Source organism: Neodiprion virginianus, chromosome 4, assembly GCF_021901495.1.
Source record: "Neodiprion virginianus isolate iyNeoVirg1 chromosome 4, iyNeoVirg1.1, whole genome shotgun sequence".
NCBI lineage: Eukaryota > Metazoa > Arthropoda > Insecta > Hymenoptera > Diprionidae > Neodiprion > Neodiprion virginianus.
In genome coordinates, this window is record NC_060880.1 from 25,224,529 (window position 1) to 25,247,884 (window position 23,356).

Below are 23,356 nucleotides of genomic sequence, written 5' to 3' on the forward strand. Positions count from 1 at the left end.
ATACCGAATTGATTTAATTGAAAACACCAGTAGTTTAATTTGATAATAAATTTCAATGATAAAAGTTACCAAGAGCAAGATGACACTCGTTTTAAGTATCTGTCATTTATACTGGGATTTAATGACTGCCATATCATTCAATCCTTATATCCTAGACATTGTTGTTTTCAATTGATGAATTCAGAAAATTATATGTATTTAATAAAGTTTTGTATACCAATAATCGTGCAATATCATTCTTAACATATAAGGGGTGTGTTTTATTTGCCGTCTTTCGAAAACTGAAGAACTGAGACTTATATGATCGGTCAATTGGTAAATAAAACCTACCCATTGTTGAAGTCTCAACACAAAAAACGGTCACCCTAGGAGAACACGCTTTCTTTTTCGAGTGATTGTGATACTTGATCACCGTGAGCCTACGCAATTTTCGATTAGCCCTAGTTAAGAGACAAACTGTCCAAATCTGTTGGCAAATTCTGAAATGTATATCGAACATAGAAGAATATTTTTCAATTATAAGAAGTTAACAGAAATTTTTGTTTCCAAAAATCACAACTATTTGAATGTTTATAATTTTATGCTAAAAATTTGGATAGAAGATATGATATGTTAAAATCATCAATGCCGATCATGGAGACCCGGTGTTTTCGAGAAAAATACTTTTAAAAGTTTTATGAGCACTCAGCGCGCGTTCGGAGGCACTGTGGCAAAATCGAGAATTGAACCTTTAAAAAAAAGTTTTTCACTATACCACCTACTGGATATTGTTTTCAGGCCCTAAAATATTGTTTAAGTCGAAAAAATAGAATTTTTCAAAATCCTAGAGTGCTGTTACTCCTTAATGTACATTGCAAATATCAATGTATTAAAGTTATATTGTGTTGTTCTCCAAGGTTTGAATGACTACATTTTTTTATTTCAAATTCATATCATTGGAAATATGTAAATTTTGATTTAAATGAGCAAATTCAAATGAAATTCCTGTTCAAAATGCATGATATTTGTAGCGAAGTTCCTTTTTACGAGGCAAATTTTTGGAGGAGTTTCAAAGTTATAATTTTGATTTTCTTTTTTTACTGAACTGCAAACACGTAATGAGCAGAAGCAAAGAATTTGAAGTAAAATTTTAATTTGAACAACAACTGGATACTTTACGATTAGTTTTTTTTATTCTTATACCCATATTCGACAATAACAAGTCCATACACTCTTAAACATAATTACGTTATTTACTCCCACTTTGGGCCTGAAGCATTTTACGTAATTTCTGTGTAACGTATATTATCCATATATATTCAAATGAATTGAATATAGTGAAAGGGAAAGGGACAGAAATAAAATTTACAACACATTAGAAAAAGCAGTGATTATATTTTCAAGTGAAGTCGCCCATGATTTAATCTATTTTACGAAAATAAAAGTGTCATATTTACATCAATGAAATTATTGCTACATGATTATAAATTAAAGATGTCAGTCTGATAGGATAATTTAGGCATAGGGTGACGTCGCAACACCTAACGATTTCTTCCTCCATAAATTTGTTATATATAATCAGCACAACGTGAACATTAATTATTAATCTAGTCACTCACATGGCATACTGAGTAAATCTCTGAAATAGGCTGATTTTCGAACTTTTTGGTTTTGAAAAAATCGTGACGTCACATTCGTCCTATTTGTAGTAAATAATTATAGAAATGGTAGCAGTGGTAATTATTACATAGAATAATTTCATTCACTTTGAAGGTCTACAAACTTTGAGTAGGTATCATTAGTTCAGTAAATACCACTTACTCTGATGCAGAGTAGTTTTTATATAATATTTAAATTCGATAAAATAACTTATGACATTATTGTACACATATGATTCTTTATCTTGAAACATCATATGAGATTGTATCAAGCTCGTGACATTTCAATCGTAGTATGGTATTTAGATACGTACATGCAGTTGTGTAAGGTTTAAACGCGTACACGTGAAGTACAGATTCGAGTTAACAATCGTTCCGTTAACTATTAACGGTATGAATTTATTGTAGGCGGAAATGCGGTTATTTTACCGAACTGCTAGCAGCAAATTGCACGAATGGCAAAAATCTAACCAGTCTATACTGCATTGTACTTCGCGGATAACGCCGCATTCATGAAAACGCAAACACACATATCAGTCAGGTATTGGCAAGTATATCGTAATGTTTGATAACCTTTGGTATAGACTTTAGTGTATCCGGGATTCCGGGATGGATTACCCCTTATTGTAGAAGAAGCAACACCTTGATCCATCAAGTGTCGAAAATTCGATTAATAGTGACTTGAAAAATGAAAATTACGTGAAACGGTGTGCTGCGTTACACTCACGTCAATTTAAATTTGCTGGCTTATTTTTCGGATTTGTCACAGGTACGACATGTTTTCAAAAGCACATTGCGTCTGCCCCTATGTAGGAATAATGTAAGATTCTAAGATTATTGGACTGTGAAGAGGGCGTTTTATCCTCACCTTAGTGCGACATATTTCGATATTTAAATAAACTAATATACTTTTTCAAACAACAATCACGCCCCCTCTTTACAGTTCTATACGTTACAAGTATGCTGTAATCAGTCTTTGCTGTTACAGGGTGAAATATAAATGATGTCAGTTATTAATTTATCAGAGCCTATGCATCGTTGTTGGTACAATTCTAGGTGTAAAGCCGAACATAGGTACTGAAAAAAAATTTGTATCATGTAAAAATAATGCCAGGAGTTATATTCCTTTTATTGAATAACCACTAATTGCAGAAATGCATTTTTTGGCGTTATTATCATGTAACGGAGAAAAAATTTATTGGATATTTTTGTTTCGCGTTGCACGTGAAATTGCGCTATATGTGACAGTTTCGCGTCAGTGGTGCGTAGGCTCTGATAATAGTAAAAATAAATGACATTGTTCCTCGATTAGTAAAGACTGACTGTAGTTGCACGATCTCAATGGGCTAGTTTTCATGAACAAGCGTTGTAACTGAGAAAGATGAATATGCCCCTGTATGCTTCGGTATGAGACACCTCCTTTTGAGAATTAGAGTATCCTAAAGACGGGTGGTATGATAAACATTTCACAAATTCTTCGCTGTCTTTAACTGCCAATTAACGAGCTCAGGCATAATAATTGCGTGTATGATTATTCATTCCGCCGAATTGCATCCTTTTCATCTTCGTTTAACTGTGTCTATGAACATGACGCCATCTTTATTTTGGTACCGTAGGTCAATAACTCATCATATATTGTTCAACAAACAGGCAAGATAAATGTGATTAAATTCAATTCATCCAAAGTATGCTTATTGCTTATGACATGAATCGGAGTTGCACATATTTTTAATTTTTTCCCTTTGTTGATCACTTTCTCAGTAAGTCTAATTTCGGGTTTTATTCTTGACCCGCAGTAAGATATTCAAACGACCTACTGGGAATTCATTACAATACGGCAAATTTTCGAATTCACACAACCTGTCCACAGTATAATTAAAGCTGTCAGACTGATGTGATCGTAGCGAAAGCTGGTCAAGTATGCAAGTAATCCAGTTTGGATAAAATTTGTTCCCACTGCAATGCTTAATGCACGATGTGTTACGTTTGCTCAAATAAGACTTTAGTTCCCAAAAGTACCCCCTCAGAGATCGAAACCATAAACGAATAACGAGTCACTGATTTACGGAGCAAAATAAAGATGACAAGAATTACGTGTATGTGTGTCTAATGACGTATTCTATAACGATAGAATAAACCTAGACTTTACACAACAATTGGATGTACTGCAATTCAAATCCACGGTCATAACTGTATGGAGTGTTGCAGAAATTTTTCTTATGTTTTTCTAATTAAATTTTACCTATACAATGTACTATATCGATGACTGCTAACGCAAATACGAATCAAAAGTGAAATAATTAAACGAAATTATTATTCGTCATTTTCATCCAAACTAATTCACTTACATATTGAGATCAAAGCCTCAATCTTGACTCTACCGAAATGATTAGATGAGCTTCCTTACTGTCAGTCTTAATGCTGTCATACTTGCGTATGTACATCGTATCTACATCCAATACATGGGATAGAGTTGTGACCATCACTCCTAGCTGTCAATACAGACGTGATATGTGAGATAGTTTACACTATACTAGTGAGCGACACGCCTGACAAATTCTACTGAATTATATCTTCCTTCTCTACATGGTTTCGTATCTAATTTACAAAACGCATAATTTGCTAGATATATAATGAAGATGTAATACCGTGCACGCCATAGTAACCATGTTCCCCATGGCAATGGTTACGTGAACGCGACGAAAAGCACGATGAATAATCAAATAGTGAGGGCAGTGCTTCAGTGGTCCTGGATTGTGGCGGCCAATTTCAGTGCCCACTCCTGCTGCACGCTCCAACGCATTCTTTTGTATGATCAGGCGTAACAGCGGTGGAGTAAGGTACAAACGTATCAACAGCTCCAAGAAGAATGCACCCGACATTCCAAAGACCTGCAACGGACCACGAAAAGTTGTTCGTTACCAACCTTTACATATGTATGTACGTACAACACGTCTATGGCAATAGCAAAGCATTATGTTTATCGAAAAATAAATACCTGAATTGCTATTTCTGTGTCCCAGGTATTCATAGGATGATGTTTCACGAATATCAGGAGCGTTATTAGGCTGAGGCAAGCGTTTAGGCTGAAGTACCGCGGGAACAAGACGCGCTGAACTTCTCCAAACGAATGTCTTGGCAGTGCGAAGTATAACGTCAAGCCTGTAGCAATGAGTACGAAGTAATTAGAACAAATGGATGTGTTATATATTCGGTATAATTGAAAAGTTCAATTTATCCGGAATTGGGTCCCGAACATTTAACAGTGTACCTACACAAATGGACTCGTCGCTTTTTCCGCAAGTAGGTAAAGAAAGGTATCTACACATAAATTTATCATAAAATTTTATTACCTGATACGAAAGTCATCCATATCTGTGCGCCAAAGTGGATTACGAAAGAAGTAAGATAAATAAAGGAAGCTGTGCGGGAATGTGGCTGACCGGCTGTGTTGGTACGTTCCGTGGATGGTACCATAGCCGAAGTCACGCAAAGAACGGCAGCAATCATTATTACGTGAGCTGGCTGCGTCGTGTAGAAAAGAATTCTGCAAAATAAGAGAGAAACTTGTTTATTCATAGCTTTCTCAGACCTGAATTACTTAATCTTAATTACTGGCGCACGGACAAATTGTATTGAATTACATACTACCAGAAGGACAGTGCTACTATATTCGTATTAATCGTAAACCGTGTTCGGATAATTAGGTGTACAATTATAAAAGCGTTATCGTATATATTTAAGAGTAAAATGTCACTTATCACAGCCTAAGCATCGCTGACGTGAAAATGCTACTGCGGATAGCGAGATTCTACATGAAATGCCGAATACGAACAAGTGTCGAAAGATGTTTTTGTTTGATGCGATAAGAACGCCAGAGGATCTATTCCTGCAGTGAATAATTGAATTACACGATTATATTTTCTAACGTTATCGTCGTCTGAAGTAAAAACATTTTTAGGCACCTACTATTTTCGGCTATGGATCGCGTCAAAGTTGCGTCACAATTACTGGCTTACACTTAATCATTACCAGTAAATTAAATGATATATGCCCAGACTTCACGATGCACCAAAAGTAATTAAGTTTGGATTTCAGAAAATTTCAGGTGCCAGCTAAAACTTATTCCTCACGAGTCACCGATTCAATTTATTTAATCTTTATCATCGTTTCGTAGTATTTCCCGCAATTCCAACAGACTACATCTCGGTCGATAAAGACTGACTACGGAATTTATTTAAGATCAATTATCGCGCCTCAGGAAATCGGAATTTATATTACGAACCGAAGGATGAAATATGGTCTAAAAAATTCTGGGTAATCACAATGAGTAGAAAAAATTACGTTTGCTAGCGGCTGAAAGTTGGTTATTCTCACAATATCGTAGAAAAATCGAAAGTAGAAAAATTTTATACATACAAGGCTACGATTATTCAGTTTCATTTTATTTGATTACGATGTACCTACAGATTTCCCTTCCTTCGGAAGCAAACATGGGTGACCATTATTTATCACAAGACGAGGCAGATAATCAAACATATTACTTCCATCAAAGTCAGCAGATAATAATGTAACATCGTAAACCGTATTATAATTTTTTGGCCCACGAGTAACGTATTGAATTTTAGTCGACAAAAAGATAGATACGATCAAAGATATGATCATTCTTTTACGTGAGGATGCATTGTTTCCGTCTTGTCACGTGCAATGATAACTTAATTAGTTAAAACATGTCGCAACCAAGGCGTAACATTAATCTGCATTAACATCGTATAATTCACCCAAGTGGTTCTAGGATTTGATGGCCAATATAGTTTTTATAAACAATACGCGGTGAAATGAACGTGAGAATTAAAATAAAAAGAAAATATAATCAAGTGATGAAGCGCACCGATTCAAGATTTGAAAACGTGACTGCTACTAGGTTGTATATTACAGTATAATAGTAAGCCGCATTTATTATGTACAGATTTAGTCCCGTGCTTTATGTGATCTAATATTATAACATAATGTACGTTATAAACAGACTATGTGCGAAGATAGTTCAATGTAGATCTTTTTCATAATTTGTCAACTTCAACTTGTCACATATTCTCGTTGTTTGTGGCACACCTTGGATATTTTGGCACAGCTGACAATAATTAACTGCGCTGTTACCAGTTACGAACGTTATACTATTTTATTTAGTCATTCTTGCTTTTCAACTAATAGTTGTCACCGTTAACTAATGAAAATTATCGTATAATTTTCTATTTTCAAAGCAAACATTCGACCCATATTGTAGTGGTATACATAGGTGCGTATTTTTTACTTTTCAGCACTTAACTGAAAAGAAATGACGCATCGTAATTTTTTTTTTGGGTAATTCGACGTATCTTTATATTAAGTATTTAAATTTTTAGCGAAATATCGGTCTTTCGTACTGTCCGTCAAACGGATTCTATTATTTCCGCAACAGTTGTAGTCGGAGAATTGGGATTTTCAGTGTATATGCGGTTACTGTCACGGACGGGAACGTTTATTCTCGGTCTGATTAAACATTCTTTCTTTTATGGTATACAGTCTTTAGCAAACCAAATGATGAATAGTCTCGGTCAAGCGTATTTAGAACCGATAGTTATTTAGCCCAGGTGAATAAAAGGCCATTCGTATCGTATATTTAAAAGCAATGATCTCGAAGTTAGGAAATAGTCTTTCTATCTTACCTATATCTATGCTTTCATATCCGTGACATTTTGTATAACTTATCAATTACTCTCTTCCGATAATGGGCATGGGTTATATATCTATGCATACTATAGTGTTAAAAATAACTCGCACCGTTCGACGAACTCTGTCATACGCAGTTGACGTATCCGGGTAACATGAAGAAAATTATAAGATTACCTTCTAGAATACTTGAATTTAAATCAGATTTACATTACGTAATGTACTTTGTAATTATAATTGATCGCCTCATCTACCACGCAAGTGCTTTCCGAGTTTAATATTTGCCTGATTTTTAAAATAGTATCATATGTGCCTTTAAATGATTAAATATAGATTGAGTCGTTGTTTTTTTTTTTTTTTTTCATCACACATAACCAGCTTTCAAATTTTATCAGTTATCTTACTTGTTACAAAATGTGTAGAGAAATGATATTGCAAACTGCAGTTGATAGACCTAAACCGGATTGTGCATTTACTCATTGAGTGAAATTTTTAGTTCCGGTTACCGCTCCGTCCTTAACTATTTTCATTTTTTACCACAATCGAAAAATATAGTTCGGGATAGAAAATGAAAATTAGTTTTCTAGCTATTACCGGAAAGTCTAGTATCCGTTACTATTCTTCCTCATTACGATCACCGTTACTATATTTTCTTCTAACTGTTGCGAAAATTGATTGCTTGTGCAACAATAAATTGACGTTAAAAGCCTTGTTTAACTAAAAAAGTAGAATGAACCTCACAAACTGATTTTGTGACTGCGCCTTCACGCTTGTGCGGGCATTGCCACCTTTGCGCACTAGTATCGAAAACATATTTCAGTTACACTGTGGATGGAAATGTGTTATCAAATGGTTGTGAATAATGCGGGATTGATGCATATGAATGTAGGCATAGTTTCTTCACGCGTAAATTGCTTCTCTACGTCATGGCACATATTTCTGCCTATAAATCGGTATACCCATACAGAGTATACTATATGTATAGCTGATGTTCACTCGGGTGGTCCGTAAAGCCAAAAGAAGTTTCAGACTCGGACGTTTGCACGAACTCGTTAATTTTACGGTTGTTCCTTCGTGGAATTCTCGAGTAGTAAATTCGAGGCGAGACGCTTTTTGTTGAATGCATGTAGACCTCTAAGAACGTATACACATCTCATTATAATCAGAACAGAGTAGCATACCTTGCAAATCGAATAGAAAGTTATTTCATCAACCATGGTGGTGTCACAATAAAATGAGAAACTTTAAATCAATCGTGGCACTGATGTGACGAAACCTTTTCGGAGTTATTGTCGAGTGACCCATATCTTGGGTAATATACGTCACGGGATAGAGAACTATCCAGTATAAATAATACGTACGATTGGAACTTGAAATACCTACTTGACATAACTTGGCCTTTTACTCAGCCGACGGCAGTCGTTGATTTGGTTGGTTACCCTATCATTTTGTTATTCAATGATTCAGATAATATCGTTGTTTACTTCGGACAGCAAATAGCAGAGAATTGAATACATGTCGTTTCTATCGCATCTTGCATGCGAATTTTAAGTCGCATTATTGTGATCACTGATACGATGTTGTTACACATATTCCGTGATATTCGATATCGTTCAACGAAAGATATGATGAACCGTCGCCGCGATTTTGGTAGAGTCGTAAACTGAGAGACCGAAATCGGAAAGGTGTGATCAATTATGATAGCTGATAATACCAAAGAATCATTGCATTTCTGCGAAACCTCATTTTAAAATTACCTCTTTGATCATTGGTATTTGTCATTAGATTAAAGGTTGATTCATTTAATTTTGAGTCTACATGTATATCGAAAAAAAATACCATCACGTATCCTTGTGTTAGGGTGGATCAATTAGATATTTCATTAACACCTAGAGAATCAATATTTAACCGGATCATTACTGTATTTGTTACTCAGCGTTTAATTTTAAATCGAAAAATACGTATACATATCAGCTATAGTAAATTGCTATCCAAACTATTTACATCTACACTGTTCCTATTTACAGAAAAAAAAATTGCTACTTATAACGGATGAAACATTTGTTTTCTACTTCATACTTATACGTTTAAAATATCAACGCAGTATAGATTAATATACATGCACGTGACGTGTAGTATACGTAAGACAAGAAATTCGTTGGAACTTCGCAGAAATTAATTAATACCTTTACATATTACCGATACATTTCTTCTGAAACGAATATTCTACAACGTACGTTTACTCGAAAAGAATCGAGCGTTTCCCAAACAGTTGGATTGAAACATTTGACAAGTATCGACAAAAAGAATATTCAACCGGTCTTATAATAATTCGTAAAGCTTCAAAAAAATTCACGGAGTCGACGAAAAAAAAAAAAAAACGTACGTGGTAGGCAATTATGAGCTGACAGAGAATGCACCATACATAGGATTATACCGTAAAGAGCGTGATGTGCACGTAGTCGGTAATTCCTTTGAAATTAACCAAACGAACTAACGGATGATGGTGGTGTCACATTAAGGCTGATACAGCGGCGATTCACTGCGTCGTTACCTGGTAGATGAAGAGAAATTTTTTTTTCCATCGAATTTGCGTGCATGCAAATAATACTCGAAGCTCATTGACTCGTTCCAGGCTTGAACTTGGTAGAGCATGCTTACGTAGTTCGCACGTAAGTGTGAAGACGTGAAATAATCGCTCGCACCTTTACGTGTCATATGACCTCGCGATCAGTTATAGATACAGCGAATGGTCTTGAACCCGGACGGCTACACGTGTATAGATTATACTTGGATAAGCCAACAGCTGTTATACGCAGAGACTGCAACTATAGTTGTACAGAATCGCCGTACACGAGTGCAGCGAATCAGTCACGTACGCACATTTTCTAAATTAGTGACCACAAATAGGTCAGTTGCGTAATTGAAATGCTCCGCTGTTTGCAGGGGGCGATTGACCCTACGGTATCCGTTCCCGCGGATCGATCTGAAATGTCGTTGATAGACGTGCAGGAATGTACAGAATATCGACACTTTGTCCATCGTTTGGCGTACAATTTATTCCAAATTTACAAAATCACGGTGCTCGCGAAGCGATGCACTGTTTGGTGACAGGAATTCAAACTAAATGTTCAATTCCCATTTTTAAAATGGACTCTTTACGGATCACGTGACAGGGCCGATCGAAAAAAATCATGACCCAGTGAAGTGGAGTTCGAGGTATGAAAACTGACCCTTTGCAGGTATACTTTCAACAACGGTAGTTCTATCGGGGGACTCGTAAGAGCCAACCATACCCGTTTTTCCCAACACATTTAAACACGTGCAGGTGATTCTCTTGGACTGAATACACGGTTAATAAAAACCAATTTAAGGCGAAATTACACTTCGTCTGCTCCAACTATCATCTTGTTTTGCGTTAAGTGATATTTGATATTTAGCGAGGTTCGAAACTCGGTACAGAGGCGAAACAATGATATTTAATCATGAGCTGAATTTAAACTACAAGCTAACTGTCTGATAACGGCCATGTTGATTTAACCCCACCCGTTTTTGCCAAAGGTGTAAGGTTTTTGTGCCAAGTATTCGATAAATACTTATCGATTCCCAAATATTTACCCCCTCCGCCCAAAGATAAATTGTACGGGTGGACAAGTATTGCAAAAAGAAAAGGGAATGGCGGGTGCCAAAAAATGTGGATGAAGTCGAAAGAGTCGAAAGTGCGCGATCAGCTGATCATTTCGCAGCTCATTTTTGGAAATATTAAGGGGGAGAACATATTGTACAAACTGCTGAGATTTCATTTTCCGGCATTGCGTCAGCGTAAGGTGAAATACGCGATAGAAATAAGTTACTTTTAAAGTAACTTACGGTACAGATTCTGCCTTGTCTTTACCCCCATCAGACTGTGTCTACCGAATTTAAGGAACCCGGTAGACGTGAAACCACTGGCACGGATATGGCAAGCAGGATATGTAACACCGATCGTGAGTCGTGCTGTTTTTACTCCATTTCTAATGCGATCGTATACCGGGTACCGAGATCAGTGATCAGTCAGATGACGTGGCAAGCGAATGTCAGTGAACGAAAAAAGGCGAAACACGAGGTCGCGGCTCAATTCGATAGTCGCGGTATTTATACGTAGGATACGACTGCGAACTGCATAAAGCACCGTTGTACGTACAACGAGCAAATTACGATGCAAAAAGATCAATTGGCCGAAATTTACGACAGCAGGCTGAAATTGTGGCTAAAGTTCGTGTCGGTCGTCTGGGAATACACGTGTTATCTTAACGAGTCCCATGGCGAGTTGGAACGCCGAAAGCAATCCCAATGGCTACGAATGATTCGGTTTAATATGAGGGTTAAGTATGTGGGACGTCTTTTCTGTTGCATATTGTGAAGCCGCGCAACCGGTTCGTTCGCGCTTGATTCTAGGGGCAGAGAGACGGATCTTTGTGTGCGTGCCTTTGTAGGAATTGGTGTAGGTGCCTGTATCGAACCTAACCTACGATTGCTTACGTCTAGTCACTTATCATCGATGGCCAACGTGCAGGATCGCACGTTCCCGTCTCGCCGTCACTCGAGACATTTTTCGCCCGTATAATTCACGTTTGCCTCATTGTCAAATATAAGCCCCGTCGCCCGTCGTCGAAAACATATTCTTTACTTATCAATACACCCAACTTTATGATCCGGCGGGCCAATGACTCTTTTACCGATCGAGGCGCTGACGAAAACTTCCATTAGAAATCTGATAAGTTTTAAGTAAGGAAGAACCTTATCGATTAATTACCACTATACCAATAAAATTCCTCTTTCAGTCTCCAGCTGTCGACGGATAGAATACTGATCGCGCACAAAAAGACGTCAATCGAACAATTATCGGACGTTATTCTTTAGGCCTAAAAGCGCTGAGATCTGTAAGCGAAAACACAAGTTTTCATTTTCGGGATGATTGTAACAACTTTCCCTTTTCTCTGAGTAAACAGAGAAAGCGGGAAGTTAGGAAAACCGGGATACTGATATGTGTTTCCACTTTATAAATTTCGTCTTACGTCATCGTCTCATCGTTTGTCTATGGTTTTTGTTCGAAGTATCGTCAATTTTAAATCTCTCGACACTTTAGCCAAGTTTTTAAAAATATTCTTTTATATTATATGATATACCTAAACTATGCGTTAATTAGAATCTGTTCAAAAGGTGTTTGATTTTCCATGAATTAAAGAGAGTTGAAAATTTGGCTAAAGTTTGAAAATAAATCTACTTTTGGACAATTCGAAGATTAATCTCTTTAATTTTTCGATACCGAAGGACAACGACTTACGTAAGTTCTACACATTAGAACTGTGAATAGATTCTTGATGGATTTATGTTTTGCGATGTGAAGTAAATAAAAAAAATAAATAAAAATAAAAAAACTGATGTAAATTGAAGTATCACCTCACTGCCAGGATACGTGTATAAATATTGCGATTCAAGTCTTGGCAAGACGTCAAATCTTTGACTATGTGGTTCACCGTCACGTGCGTGTGACTAGATGAAGCGAAAATACTGTTCAATATTTCGTTAAAAAGAGAATATTACGAAACATCTTCAATTAGTGTGGTCGACAAGTTTTGCATGTTTTAGAATGAAGCCTTTCAACTTTCGTTTTTTGACACAGTCTGTATTTGCTTTGAGTTTTATAGCTTATAGTAGAAGATTTCAACTCTGATATAAATTTATCAGATTATCTTTGCTTTATTAGACACGAGCTGGAGAAGCAGCGCTAGTTCATTTCCAATCTATAACGTATTTTTCCACACGCAAGGCTGCAGCTTTAAGAACAATTACGTTGTAAGATTCGAGCAATCAACTCCAATTGTGAGATTCGCTAAAATCGACTACAGACTTTGTACCGCTTCACCTCTGATCAATTCATCAATTCATATCTGTCACGCAACTGTGTAAAATTATACAATACATGTAACGTAAATCTATTTATGTACAGTGAAATTTATCAATTTTTTTTAGGTGATTTGTTTGTAGTGACGAAATATTTTTGTTTGCTGTTTTAATTGTCACGATGACGGCTAAACTACGCTTCCAAATCACACGACTTGTAAATGCAATGGTACCTTTAATTTAAAACAAGTTATGGAGCTCTGAAATGTCAAAATACATTGTCTAAACTGTACAATTTTTATTCGCCTGCAAAACCGGGTTACAGATTGAAGGCTTCATTTTATTACGTATTCTAATTAAATTAAACAGTGAAGTTCCAATGTTTTACATTTTTTAGGAAATATTTATGGAATTTTCAGTGTCCTAAAAAATCGACAAAATAGTTACTTCACTTTTCGGGGGGAATTTGAAATTTAGATTTTTTTGACGATAAAAGATTTGCGATTTTACTTTTAAAAATCAGTATAAAAAAATAATATCACTTCCCATGCTTTGGTGACACAAAGAATGTTCCAGATGTTCAAACACCTAGAAGGAGATCCTTTGCCTTCATGGATCTTGGGGCAAAATTATGAAAATACATAAAATGTGGCATTTTCGTTGTTTCAATTTGAAAAATTTCAGATTTTACAATTTGGGCATTTTTCACGACTTTCGACAGTCATCGCTCATATAGAATTTTTCAGAAAGATCTAAAGAAATTGATGTGGGTGTTTTCGAAGTCCTACTACATTCACAAAAAAATTTGGAAAAAACAAAAAATATGAGATTTCGAACTTAGTAGAGATGAGACAGAACGCCTCATATGTATCATCATCAATAGTTCGTTGTACTTGACTATTACAGTACTATAAATACAGTTTCCAGTACTTATGACACTGCACAGGATTGTAACGGGTCGCCGATAATACTAACCGTCGTATTCGCGATATAAACCTGCTCGCAGACTTGCATTAAAGTACGTATTACACCTGTTTACATAAAATGATCTCCACCGTCTGTTCGCAACCATTCATTTCCCAACGTCACGCGTGTCTGATGATTATTAAGTCAGATATGTAAACATATTTTTATACATAATGATGAACTTCATCAAACAGACGATCAGTACGCGAGCAATTCTTGCGTATATCCATACATTTTGTCTTTAATTTAGTTAACGCACTTTTCTCTCGGGACTTTTTCTCCAAGCCTTTTATACAAGCGTACAGACTCAAAGCAGTCCGTCTCTTACAATTAATTGGAAGACTGAAAAGGAGAGCATCTCATAGTTAGCGTGGAATGTAAGGAAAATAGTATTTTTTTTTTTTCAAGGATTTATATTATTCAGTTACAGCTATTGTTTGTATTTTTTGAACCAGACTCGATAGCAGGTTGTACTCCAAGTTTAAGTTTAAATAATGATTCGTTGATAGCCGTCATAAATTTTGTGCATTTGTAGATATTTGATTTTTTAATTTTTCAGCAAACTTCGCGAAATTAATTTAATCTCCAACAACGAAGCGCGTAATCATTTTAGCAAGGTTATTTTTTGTTGATTCTAGCTCCTATAGTACATTGTAATGTTGAGATTGCGAATTATGTGTGAGTCAACTCCCACGGTATAACACTCGAAGCAATGAGGCGGAATCGGACGCGAAGGTTTCCGAGAAATTTGCACACTTTTAACGCGAACAGTGACTCTACGCGATTCCTCAGTCTCGGATCTCTTCAATGAAAAAGATTATAGCGGGCCAGTCGGCAAAATAACGTAATAACGAAGAATACGACGACCGAATTGAAAGGTTGAATAACCGCTAGTCACACTTGTGAATTCAGAATTCACTTTCAGCCGCAATTAGCTTCAATAAATATCACTCAGGCGTAGTGTGAAACTAAATATCAGGATAATATCGCATCAGGAGTGCTCAAAATTTTCCCCTATTAACGGTATATTTACCAGAATACAGTTTTTTTCGAAAATGAAACGAAACTTTCTCACGGGCGCTATTTATAATTGAGATATGTACCCCAAGTTTCACTTTTTTAGAGTCTTCCAGTTATTTACTTGGTTGGTGACATAAAAAATATTTTCTCGAGCCCCTAAGGACCATCCTACTACACGTACGTATGTTAAACATTTACGCTTTTATCACTAGTCAGCTTAATTTCAAAAACAATATTTACGAATTCAACAACTAAATAACGTTATATAATTTATAAGTGGTCGCTATATCGCAACACGGAAATAATCAATCAGCGATACGACGTGTCACCAATGCCCGAAATCAGTTTAGTTTCTTTTCGTGTAAACGCCGACCGTAATATTCATGTCACAGTTTTGTGGATACCAGCATATAAATTTAGCTACAGCATATTTGCAAACTTATTCAAATGTTGCTAAACTTATTTCGTATCTTGAGCAAACCATGGCATTTATATTTCCGCCAAGTACTTATGGCTTGCCAGATATTGCAGATCACAAGATTAAGAACACGTAGATTGCAATCGCTGGCACCTTAAAGAGTCAGCGATCAGTATCGAGTTGGCTCCTTATACTTATCTAATCTGGTTAAACTCACTGACGATAACTACATATGTGAACGAATTGACGGAGGCGTAATTTGTTATAACATTTAACAAGGACCTCGCGGTACGAACGATACTCTGCAAAAAAAAAAAACGTCTAATCATAGTACCAAATATGAGTTCAAATCGGACGGTATTAATTTTGATCTGTACTGCAGAAGAACCGCAGGACTTCTTAGGTGTCTGTCTAATCGATTTCGGCGAAGCCTATGCATTAGATGACCCTGCATTATGGTTGGGTACAAAAAAGGCTCGAATTTATGAACCATTGCGATTTTTAGTGCACCTAACTTCACGTTATTTTACGTAGGGGAAACCTACGTGTAAATAGCAATGATAAATTCAAAACCTAATTGTAACTTATATCTAAATCAGATGTGCATAGCATACGTATGGAAAAAAATCAGTGAAGAAATCGAGATTTGCGTTGATACGTTATCGACGTGTGTATAATTCTCTGTAAAATCTCTGTAAAATTCTTTGGTAAAAAAAATGTATAGTGGGAATATTAAAATTGTATAATATGGATTAACGTGAACACTGATCTCAGATAAGGCAGGATATCCAATATCGACGATTATCGTTGAATAGCTCGACAATCTCTGTGCACTCGAATTCTGCGCGTATTATTCATTTCACCATGGTGCCGTCATAAATTTCGCAGTATGGCATTGTGACCGTAATCTGCATTAGTTATCGTAAATTTTGTTCATCCCTTTACAGCACCGATTGACAAATTGAAGTGCTTGTCTTTCAGCATGATCTGTTATCCTATAAATAGTGTACAGGACACTGGAATTGTAATTTCGTTATGTCTTTGTATAGTTTGTACAAGAATTTGGAGATGCGTTGTTGCGCTTAACATGTTTTACAAAGAGTTTACGGCGAGCGATATTACTTCGGATTAACGTAAATAAAAATGACACGTGATTGCAGCTGCTGCACCGCTGTGAACGTGGCTGCAAACAACGAGATACGGTTGCGTGGGTTCGTCAATCCGTCGCATCATTCAAGCCTAACATACTGTAGCAATAAGAGCGGATCATGTATTAATTATCAAGAGTTTTTTCTCAACCGCTTGATCCGTATGTCAAAATCGATACACGTACGTACGATCATGTACAAATCTTTTTATCACGGATATACGCATGTAAAAGTAAAAATTCACGGCCGCTAGTCTCGTGACGATTTTATCTAATAATGAAACCACATCCGTAACTACCTATATGATACAAACGGTGAAGTTACAGACGAAATTTTCAACTTATTCTTAACCATCTGACACGAAATCATCAAAACTAAAGTATTCGAGTATTATTCTTAAAAGAAAGAAGAAAACCAAAAAATAAAATAACGAACTCACTTGTAAGCTGCAGAGTGTTTCCACGCTGAATGCGACTTGGAGATAAGATTTATCAATACGCTGTAGTAGAAAGTGCATTTTGCGAGTGCGTCTGTGTGAATAACTGGGACAATAATTTCCTCAGATTTTTCATTTTGTCGAGCAATCTCAGCCTCGCGAAGTAGCATTTCTTCGTGCTGTTTGATGTATCGATTTTTTGCCTTTGTCAGCTTGTCTTCGTTGAGATCCTGATGTTCGGGTTGATTTGACTTATTGTTAGTCTTTAGAAGGACGCCGCCAACTTCTTCATCCTCGAATAATTTTCTCATGCACATTTTGATTTGATCGTTTATTACAGCCGGCTAATCGAATGGTGAATTTACTCGTATTTTTTATTTTGTTACAAGATCTTCGATGAAAATCGATTTGTGATTTATGATCGAAGATTTATGCAAGCACGTTAACCAAATATAATCACCAAATTTCGAATATACAATACACACGAGAAAACACTCACGTCTCACGATTCTTAATAAATTTTGACAATTTCGTCGACATAAATGTCTGATTTACCTACCGACAGCGGCAGCTGGGAATTGCTCGGCTTCACGGCCTATCCGTTGTTTTATACTTACAACTGCAAGTCTTCCCCCACCATCCCAACTCATCCCCACGTTTACCTGGCCGCTGGTACTAGCCGACCGATTATGATCGAGAAGAACTGCTTGTATATCTACAATGTACGAATGCAGAATATTTTTATTGAAAAAGAAGAGAGTGGAGCATTCCGCGGATCGTAGAAAAATCGAGGAGATAAAAAATTATATACGATACAACCCTGATCACACATCTCAAGATCTTCCTTCATCCCGTTCGAAATAAACGTATTTATATAACGCGGGCATGTTTTACGCTTATTTCTTTGCGTGTTTTCAGTACGCAAAGTATCCGTTTATATGACGATAGAGTGAGCCTGCGAATGCGCATGCGCGTAGTACAGCAAAGACTTTTAAGTCCTAGGAGTTAAATGTGGTCTTTTCGGTATCGCGTGCATGCGCTGTCGCGAACAAGTCTGACATTGCGCGACCCTAACCTCAATTTCGTGCTCCGCGAAACAACGGATAACATACGCTTGTTACATAAATAATCGCGTGCAACAAGGACGCAACTGTTTTTTTGTCTCGCGTATTTGCAAGATTCGTCTTCGGCTCACCTACGACTCGTTCACAAACTTGCGCTCGGCCCGAAAAGATCCAGTTTATCTCCTCGTTACACTATATAAACTATTCTCTGTGATCAATGAACGCATTACTGTATATTGTTTCATTGTTTCCTGGCCTCAAGTTCTCCAAATACTCGACCTATGGTTTACATATGTTATCCTTATAACTCCTTGAACTCTTGTAACCCTTTGTATACCTATCAATTTATCGGCTTTCTGTACTTGAGGGATTAAAGATCATAATTTTGTCTCCGAACCGAAATGACGTCACCTATGCATGTATGTATGTTTCTTTATATACTCTGAATGAAAATCAAAATTCCATCGTAAATTTTCCGCAGATTCAATGATCTGGGGCTTGAGTTGAGAGAACGTGTCTCACATGTGCCACGGATATCTTTAGACCGGTCACACGTCTGGTGCGCACAATCACGTGCTGCAGGATTTACGTGGGATTATCTCATCGCGTCGCGCCCAAAACGTGGTTTGATTATTTCAGGTAAGCTTTCGATTGCCGTGGAGCTACATCTGAGATCCGAGCTAAACATCCTACATTCTAAGATATTTGGAGCATTCTGTATATAACCCACCGATTACAATAATTTTATTCTGATTTTTAATTACATTATTTGTTAGAAAATGAATGCTAAATTTTTTTGTCAACTTCTTAGCTTAAGTGGTTTTTGTAAAGTAAATTTTTCAAATCTGGCGGTTTTCATCGCTAATCGACGATACATTTCCTACTCGGAAAATTATGGATGTAAATTACTCGCTATACATCGTGCCCTTTTGATAAAATTACTACAAAAATGATTCAGAAAATTTAGAAGTTTTGAAATTTATAAATTAATTACAAATTCGAAAATGCAGTATTAAAAAAAGATGGATATCATTGGACCGACCATAAGTTTCGGTTATTTTTATGTTATATGAATTTGTCGCATTTTTCGTGAAAATGACAAATACCGTACGCGCAAAATAATTTTTATTCTCAATATCCAGATTTAATTTCGTTGTTATAAAAATGTTCCACATTTCGAGTACGCTTAAACATGAACAATTCGAGTCCTTGACGTCTGGAAGTTACATAGCCAGATATAAATATGTATGCATGTGTATCATCAAATTCGTCGAAATTCAAAAACAGATGTAACAAAATCTGTGTGAGATAAAAGTTTCGATGAAAAACCTGGCATTCAAACTTGTATCAAGGAATTCAATGAGATAAGTCAGTAACGCCGTCGGCAGAGGTGATGTTGAGGGATAACACAGCGGTAAAAGCAAAATAAAAGTGCTTTTTTGATCATTTCTTTTTGGATGGAAGAAAAGGTAATAAGATAGTAATATTTAAGGAAGCTATCAGGCATATATTTAAGTACCTATAACAAAAAAAGACGATTATCAACAAATATCAAAATATGGCGACACTGGAGCCATCCTCGCGACACATGCGATACGCAGTGTATAAACTGATGCAAATTTGAATCTGAAAAAAAAAATCACTCAATCTACGTATTAATAGCTACAGAAATACTGAATACTGAATACCCCTTGAGAAAAATTCAGCTGACCCAGGATGATATTCCGATTGTGAATAAAGAGTTTGTTAAAAACAAATAGACAAGTGACTACTCCGATCTAATTACGTTCAGTGATTTTTCTTTAAAGCAAAACTGTGATGTGAGAATTCAGTCTTTCTGTATCTTACAACCAGACAGTTCCAATATATCAAGTGTTAAATTGGTACGGAGTGCCCTATATGTAGAATTAAATAAACAATCATCGGTTGATGAACGCGCGAATTCAGCTGCTGTGAATAAGAGCGAGATGTATGCAGTAGCACGTACGTTTCCACCTCGGTTACTAATCAGAAGTTACATATGGTGTGAAAAATTTGAGTATTCGGAAATCCCATCCGATATTTCCGTAAAGAATTACAATCACCGGCTCGCCCGATTCAAGGTAAATATTGCAGCTGCATGCTGTGAATACAGGCTCCGTGCATATACAAAGTATCTTGCACATACATTTGATTCGTGTATATAATCACGTTACAACAGTTGTATAAACGTTGCTTTTTAGCGAATGGTTTGTGGGCCGGACGTCATGCTTGTTACTAAGAACGAATGTAAGGCTTAAAACCGCGGGTGTTTTACTGCAGATCTCGCGTGAAACTAAAAAAGTTGATAAACAGCGGCCAGAACATTGCTATATACGTACCAAAAGCGGTGAAGAACCACGGAGAACCTTCGAGTGGAAGGGACGAATTTAGCGCGGTCGTAAACCTTGTTCATTACTTGTAAACCGCCACGAAACGCCATGTAGCGACGTCGTGACACCACCTCCTATGACCCATTGTCAGTATCATATTGTGAGAGCAAAAAATGACGGTAAATCCAGCGATATCAGTTTGTCGATTAACGCACTTTTCTCTCGGGACTTTTTTTCCACGCCTTTTATACAAGCGTACAGACTCAAAGCGGTTCCGTCTCTTAGAAATAATTGGAAGACTGAAAAGGAGAGCATCTCATAGTTAGCGTGGAATGTACGGAAAATAGTTTTTTTTTTTTTTAAGAGTTTTCAAGGATTTATATTATTCGTTACAGCTATTGTTTGTATTTTTTAAACCAGACTCGATAGCAGGTTGTACTCCAAGTTTAAGTTTAAATACTGATTCGCTGATAGTTGTCAGAAATTTTGTGCATTTATAGATATTTGATTTTTTAATTCTTCAATTTTTTTTAATTACTCAACTCACATTTGTTCATCTAATTTCATCCGATTGAACACAGACTAAGTAAAATACAGATTCATTTTAGTGAATTTTTCTTTGGTCAGAAGGCGTATCAGAGTGCCGAGTTCATCAAATATGCCGTGTACATATATTACCAGATCTGTCTATTGCTCCTGACTCATGAGAAGATGATTGAGCAGAACTAGAAAGTTCCTGCAGAGGAGTTTCCATTTAACTCAGACGTCAATAACACTTTGTGCCTCGAATATATTTATAGAGAAGCCTTTTTTCCGCAGGAATGTACTTCCACATGTATATATACTTGACGGTGTGACGCACACTCGGACGTGAGAACTGTGCGTGTATGGTCCCGTATCTCGTCTGCAGCTGCAAGGGTGTACGTGCAGAAGGTCAGGCTTCATGGGTGGAAATAACTAAACGATGACGTTTCTAAATTCCCATACTGGGTCTTCCTGGCATTAGCCTGCATTTCGATGTCACTCTTGCGGGGATTTCCAGAAACGAAGAGGTATGTGCGACTCCAACACGATCATTGAAATATTGGGGGTGCGGTGTGACTTATTTTTTATTAGAGAATCATTTCCGAGGGTCATACCGATTTCCTAAGTAGGTAGCTACTGTGGGTTCGATGTGCAATCTTGGATAACTACGATAAGACTCGGTGAAAAGATTGTATTCATATTAAAGTCCCATTAATTTCACTCGACAAATGACGGTAATTACGTTCCTCTTGAAGATGTGATTCGAAAAAGTCTTATGTAGGACCCACGTATGCGGAGATAAGATAGAATTAAAGTAACCCTATTAACGAAACCAGTCTAGCTGGGTCAGCGCAAGAAATTTGAATGACTATTGAACACTATGTATAAAAAAAAACATGATTCCAAACGCTGAATCAATTGCCGTAGTTTGAACTCTTATTCGTATTATTTCTGTAAAATTGATACCAGTGTTCTTGCCTGTGATGTGTTTCTCGCCTCATTTGAATTACCACTCAAATGAGACCTTCTCCAATTTATTTAAATGGGGAAAACTTCGAATTCCAAAAGCAACCTTTTAAAATCAAAAATACTTAATGCTTCAATTCGCAGAACGTATCGAAACTACAGTTGTAGACTGTTTAGTTCTGTTCCCTACCGAGTGCCCCTTCGTAAATAAGTATAAATGAATACTCTATTTAATTTTGGAATGACACGTGCGTCTCTTTAATTAGACGAAATCATGTCACACTGATAAAAGAGGTGATCTATGCGATGTCAAAGTCACTCATTATATTCAATTTGGAACACCGATGCTTCCGGGTTCTTATTTTGAAAATTTGAGACGCTTAGGGTCCGTTGTCAGTTCTAAAATTTTTGAGAGATCCGTAAGAAGACGTCGCGATCGTTATAAACTTATCACAAAATCTGTGAAATCGCTTTGAAGACATCAGCCTCTCCATATTCGAGTGTGGAGGCTGATTTAAGTTCATTTAGCGAGTCTTTTTTTTAAATTATCGTACTATTCTATTAGTAAACTAGGACAGACCCGAAAAACTGCGTATTAGAAAACGTGTGACTATTCCGGTCAGGAAATATCTGTCGAGCTGCCGTTGAGAGCAGTCACATTAACTACTCGTCCGTATGGGTTCTATCAATTCTATAATAGCTACGTCGCATTTCGAAATGAAAACTGCAGCACGGCTGCATGACTTTTATAGGTGAAAGGGCCCCACCGTCGGAATCAGTCTATATATAGGAAAAGAAAAATGAAATTTTGAAAAAACTATAGCAGTGTTATTTGCGTTAACGATAGCGAATATTCGTTAATAAAACAGTATCCGGACTTTTTAATAGAAATGAATCTGAACAAATTCTAATAACACAACTTGAGAAACCAACAATTTGAGAAAGTATTTCGTAACTGAAACGTTCAAAATAATGAAACTTTGTTTTTTTTCCATTCCAATTCATTTAGGCTGATTTTCTTCGTCATAGAAATTTTCAGAGATTGCCTGATAAAAAATTTGGCAGTCAATAGTGAATAGACATCGTGTTATATAAGTATGGTGCAACGTATTACGTTCGTGAAGAATAAAATTTGCCCATTATAACTATACTGTAATGCTAGATTTTGAGTGATGATGAAGTCCGAATGAAGTCCAGAAACATTAGACAACGAAAGCGTTTCGAGAGTAA

At 36.5% G+C, this 23,356-nt stretch overlaps 2 protein-coding genes across 3 annotated transcripts in view; one reads left to right on the forward strand and one right to left on the reverse strand.

Annotated features, from left to right (window-relative positions):
• The window catches only part of LOC124302516 (DDB1- and CUL4-associated factor 7), a 44,503-nt gene that overhangs the window by 6,975 nt on the left and 14,172 nt on the right, over positions 1-23,356 (forward strand). Inside the window, exons 4-5 of one of the 2 annotated variants that reach the window (XR_006907724.1) lie at positions 18,766-18,923; positions 21,455-21,687. The exons of the other annotated variant lie outside the window; for it this stretch is intronic. The gene's annotated coding sequence lies outside the window, so the exon portion shown is untranslated. The remainder of the gene's footprint in view (positions 1-18,765; positions 18,924-21,454; positions 21,688-23,356) is intronic. 2 annotated transcript variants of the gene reach the window in all.
• LOC124302518 (transmembrane protein 205) lies at positions 1,355-17,811 on the reverse strand. The gene is made up of 4 exons (XM_046758770.1): positions 17,224-17,811; positions 4,991-5,184; positions 4,636-4,799; positions 1,355-4,528 (listed from the first exon to the last, which is right to left on the reverse strand). The coding sequence occupies exons 1-4, from the start codon at positions 17,535-17,537 to the stop codon at positions 4,241-4,243; spliced, it is 960 nt and encodes a 319-aa protein (XP_046614726.1). The 5' UTR covers positions 17,538-17,811; the 3' UTR covers positions 1,355-4,240.

Bases quoted from the DNA above. Each gene is read 5' to 3' on its own strand.
- LOC124302518 (XM_046758770.1), bottom strand. From the start codon at position 17,537: ATGTGCATGAGAAAATTATTCGAGGATGAAGAAGTTGGCGGCGTCCTT. The intron at 5,185-17,223 runs GTGAGTTCGTTA...CTTATTTTGCAG, and splicing joins AAACACTCTGCAGCTTACAA to AATTCTTTTCTACACGACGC. The intron at 4,529-4,635 runs GTATTTATTTTT...GGTCCGTTGCAG, and splicing joins ACACAGAAATAGCAATTCAG to GTCTTTGGAATGTCGGGTGC.